Source organism: Theobroma umbraticum, unplaced genomic scaffold, assembly GCF_002168275.2.
Source record: "Theobroma umbraticum cultivar Fairchild unplaced genomic scaffold, ASM216827v3 scaffold_44.0, whole genome shotgun sequence".
Classification (NCBI taxonomy): domain Eukaryota; kingdom Viridiplantae; phylum Streptophyta; class Magnoliopsida; order Malvales; family Malvaceae; genus Theobroma; species Theobroma umbraticum.
Genome location: NW_018397255.1, coordinates 4,195,341 through 4,200,325, shown reverse-complemented (window position 1 = coordinate 4,200,325; position 4,985 = coordinate 4,195,341). Strand labels below are relative to the sequence as shown.

Below are 4,985 nucleotides of genomic sequence, written 5' to 3'. Positions count from 1 at the left end.
GGAACAAGTTGATTATTAACTCTGATCGATTTGAATATGGAAATTATTTGGGTAGTAAACATATGGGACTGCAACAAGCAATCCAATTGTGACAGAACAGGGATCACCCAAAAACAGTTCTACCATACTGGCGCAAAAAAGGTACTTTAGTATGTCAAATAGCTTCAAATAATTATGAGCAATTACAACAAACTCACGTTAACTCGCTTATTGGCAATCTGGATATGCCAACGATCTTGCAAGTTTTTGCATACTTCTTGTGGATAGGTCGCACCTTCACCCCTTTCAAGGCCTTTTTCACCTAAAATCCATGGCAATAGAAACAGCATATAAGAAATTTCAACCACTTTGATGATATGAAACACTTTTAAACAAATAAGTGACTATACACAGAAATAGTACGAACAGAGGGATAAGGAGAATGGTACTTTAACACAATCTTGATCAGACAGAGGCCTTGACAGGCTTGTATACTTGAAATGTTTGGCAACAAAGTCCGAAACTAAAAGTGGCTCATAGAATGATCGAGCAGACACATCTGTAAAGCAAAACCAGTTCAACCACAACTAAAACATTAAGTACAAGTGGCTACACAAATCTTAAGAACGAACAACAAGCATGGAATAGCTACCAATATTAAGAGATAAACCCATTTGAGTGGGCCGAAGACTCTGATAATACCCCTTCCAATAATCGATTCCATTACCAAGCTCTCCTTTACCACCTAAATCTGGGTGGAAAAATGACCTTCCCACCACAGTATAACTGCAAAAGGACGTTTCAAATACATTAATCCGCTACAGAGGCATATAATTACTAAGAACAAATGCTTAACATTCTATCAACAGGCGAGTACTTCTCAGATGGTTTAGCCCTAAGAACAACATCCAGCGCTTGAATAGTTTCTTGAGGAGCTTCCAAATGCCCTCCACGCAAGAACTCCTGCAAACTTCGAAGATCAGGTTTCGATGCCAATTTGACCGCCACCTTATATTGCCGTTCCTTCCTGCAATAACAGACAACCAGACCAATAACCCTTAGACAACAATGATAATAAAAACGAAATTGCACATAGACACCATCATAGTATAAAACAATATTACCCTGCTTTACTAGATGAACTATGACCTTGGTCTGCATCGATTATCTTAACAAGAAACTCCTTTGACTTAAAAGGTAAAGCACCAGCTGTGTACAAGCTCTTCCGACCATCGTAGGCTGGACACCAACCACCAAGGTGGGATGGCTTGTACAACTCAGTGAGTTGTTGCATTAAAATTCTGTTCATCTTCTTTGAGGTTACCTCAGGAGTTATAGAAACCTATAATACATAATAAAGTACCAAAAGCCATTAAAAGAGAAAGGAACAAAATGAAAAAAAAAAAAAAACAGAGCTGGCAATGAGGTAAATAAATAACCAAACAGAAGAAACCACTAAAACTCAAAAAATAGGGAATAAAGAAAATAGCGTAAACAATTAAAGCATATAATTAACAGTTAAAATCTTCCATAATTTGCTTCTAACCTAAATTAAAATAAAAAGACAATCTATAAAAGAAATTACTAGAAGCCTTCCACAAACAGAATTTTTTTTTTTAAAAAAAAAGACAAAGATATAAGCAACAAAGAACAAAAGAGAAAAAAATTACAAAAATAAAAGGATTAAAACAACAAAGGAAGGCCAGCAAATGGCAAGAGTAGGAGTGGCTAAAACTCAATAGGAAAGACAGAGAGGAAAAGAGAAGAGAGAGAGTTACATCGTAGTGATGAAGATCTTTGTCAGCAACCTCAACGCGGAAATGATTGGCTCTAACATTGCACTTTTTACCTTCCCGACCTACACCTGGCCTTTGTGCAAACCTAATCGCCTTTGATGACGAAGGAGGAGGAGGAGGCGCCTTCGTCGCAGCCTCTGGCTCCAATGTAAGTTTTTCCGAGACCTCTCTCATCAGTGATTCTGCACCAGAACTAGACGAAGGATGATACGCCGGACCCGTAGACGTCAAAGGAACAGAAGGAGGAGGTGGCTGAGTAGGAGCCACTTGAGGAGGGGGCGGAGTGTAAGAGGAATAAGGAGGAGGACCAAAAGGTCCAGGTGCTCTACTAAAGTCACGACCTCTTCCTCTACCACTGCCGCCACCCCGAGAAAGAGAGCGCGACGGTTGGGCGCGACCAGAGTCCCGTCCCCAGCCACGTCCGCCACGGCCCCGACCACCACGTCCAGACATTGCCGTTAAAAGACACAGAGATAATGTCAAGATGAAATTTCAAAAGGCGAGAAACAGAATACAAAGATGATATGGTTACCAGTGGAGACTTTTGAAATGACGCTCCCAAAAACCAGTTGAAGTGAAGTGAGCCTTTCTTTATAAAAGCCACAGACAGAAGACTTGGGATACGATGCCTCATTTTATAGGTGAAACGACAGAGACGGCTATGACGTGGCTTTTAATGACGAATTTGCCATCATTCCTTTAACAAAATGTCGGGATGTTTCCTTTTTTCTTTTTGTACGAAAACGTTTAACGACTTTCTCGGTCTTTGACATTGCTGAAGTTTTGATGGGTTGTACTAGCCGTACTGGGTACGAATTTGAAGGGTTCGGGGTGTGGTGTCAGTTGTCATTCCCCTTTTTAACCCAGGATATTTTTTTTTCTTCGACTCGACAGTGCGATAACTGGGTCAATTTTTACTAATAACATATAAGTGAAAAATTGTTCTATAAAATAAAATGTAATAAATATAATTGAATGGTAACTTGTTGTTACTTTTCTCACCTTTATTAATATTATTTGATTTTGTAAGTTCTGATATAGTTACTTCAAATATTACTAGTGACATTAATGATTCATAAATTCAATTAATTGATTATATATTTGAATTAACAACTCAATAAAGTTTAATATTCATGGTTATAAAAAAATTTCATTTAAAGAATAAAATGTGATTGTTTATAATTTCACGATATTTATCAATTAAAAATACTTTTTTTTAAAAGGTATAAATTAAAAATACTTATGGATATTTAAAAATAATATCTATTTTACAAATCTTATAAAGGTTCAAAAATATTTGTTGTGTTACCTTTTAAAATGCTCTATAAAAAGTAATACAATGAACATTTTTAGTGTCCATGATACTTACTATACGCACACGGTTAACATATTTATCAAATCTTAACGATGATAGTAAGAATTCATTAATTCAATTAATTATTTCAATATTTGCTCTAACAACTCAATAAAGCTTAATATTCATGTTAGTATAAAAATTTCATATAAAAAATAAAACGTGATTAAAACACTCATAATTCTGCGATATTTACCAATTAAAGATAGTTACACATATTTTACTAACCTTATAAAAGTTAAAAAAATGTTCTATAAAAGGCAACCCAATGAAAATTTTTAATGTTCATGATACTTACTATACATCTGCGGTTAACATCTTTATCAAATCTTAACGATGATGGTAAGTATTCATTAATTCAATTAATTGATTATATATTTGTATTAACAATTCAACAAAGTTTAATATTCATGGAAGTAAAAAAAATTTGTATAAAAAATAAAATATGATTAAAATACTCATAATTTCGTGATCTTTACCAATTAAAAATACTTACACATATTCATAAATAAGATCCATTTTACTAATCTTATAAAAGTTCAAAAATGTTCTACAAAAAGCAATACAATAAACATATTTGGTGTCCATAACACTTACTACACATACACAGTAAACATCTTTATCAAATCTTAAGGATGATAATAAAGATTTATTAATTCAATCAATTGATTCCATATTAGATTCAATATTTGCATTAACAACTCAATAAAGTTTAATATTTAGTAATGAAAGATATTATGATCTCAACAACGAGTTATCAATCTCACATTTACTATGTATTAGAGTGAGATCAGACAATTTTGAAGGGTTCACACCTTTTTAACATGTGAGGCATTTTTTTATAAAAACAAAGCCATAAGGTTAGCGAGTGAAAGTGAACAATACCTTATAAGTTGGTATGGACGATAATAAGTCGTATCACAGTAGGCTCTAGTAGTATTAACGATGTGCCATTAAAAACATTAAACCATTATTGGAATGGGTAAGGATGTCACGATTCCAATAGTGAACCATCAATTCCACATTGAAGAGGGTGTCATGGTCCTTGTAAGAGTCATTAATCCCACATCAAGGGAGGATGTCATTTTCCCAAAAAGGAGCATTAAATCCCATATCAACTACATACTAGAGTAAGACTAAGCATTTTAGGTGTTCACACCATTTGCTATATTCACACTTATATTATACAATCTTACCAACAACACTTTTATTTTGCAAATGTTGCCATCTATAACTTCAAATCTTATTGGTGATATTAAGAATTCATGAATTCGTTGAATTAATAAAATATTAACTTTAACAACTCAATAAATTTTAATATATATTTCTAAAGTACAAAAGTTCTCCATAAAATGTAATGTATGACTAAATATATTCAAAATCTCATGATACTTACTAAAAATACTAGTGTATCTTTATCAATACCATTTATTTTACCAATATCATAGAAGTTGATAAATGTTACTATAAATGCAATGCAATTAATATATTTGGATTTCGGATGCTACTATACTTACACTTTTGTAATTTTTATCAATATCATTTTTATTTTGCAAGTGCTAGTATTAGTTAGTTCAAATCTTACCAGTGATAATAAGGACTCATAAATTCAATTCATTGATCAAATATTTATTTTAAGAACATACTAAAGTTTAATATTTATGGAAATACAAAAATTCTTTATAAAATGTATTGTGTAATTAAACATTTTCAAAATTTCAAAATACTTAACAAAAATATTTTTATATTTTTATCAATACCATAAGAAGAAAAATATCAGTATAGAAAGTGGTAAAAAAACAATAAGAAGAAAATAATTCCACATCCATATAAACTGAACCTCCATTGGCAAGTAA

The 4,985-nt window shown here is 32.6% G+C and overlaps 1 protein-coding gene across 2 annotated transcripts in view; it reads right to left on the bottom strand.

Annotated features, from left to right (window-relative positions):
• LOC110408889 (protein argonaute 5-like) overlaps positions 1-2,228 on the bottom strand; it is a 6,263-nt gene extending 4,035 nt beyond the window's left edge. For both annotated transcript variants that reach the window (XM_021418020.1, XM_089785761.1), the window contains exons 1-6: positions 1,758-2,228; positions 1,104-1,321; positions 857-1,006; positions 632-765; positions 429-538; positions 198-301 (exon numbers count right to left, since the gene is read on the bottom strand). In XM_021418020.1, coding sequence (XP_021273695.1) covers positions 198-301; positions 429-538; positions 632-765; positions 857-1,006; positions 1,104-1,321; positions 1,758-2,228 — 1,187 coding nt within the window. The remainder of the gene's footprint in view (positions 1-197; positions 302-428; positions 539-631; positions 766-856; positions 1,007-1,103; positions 1,322-1,757) is intronic.
• Positions 2,229-4,985: the final 2,757 nt, after the last annotated feature.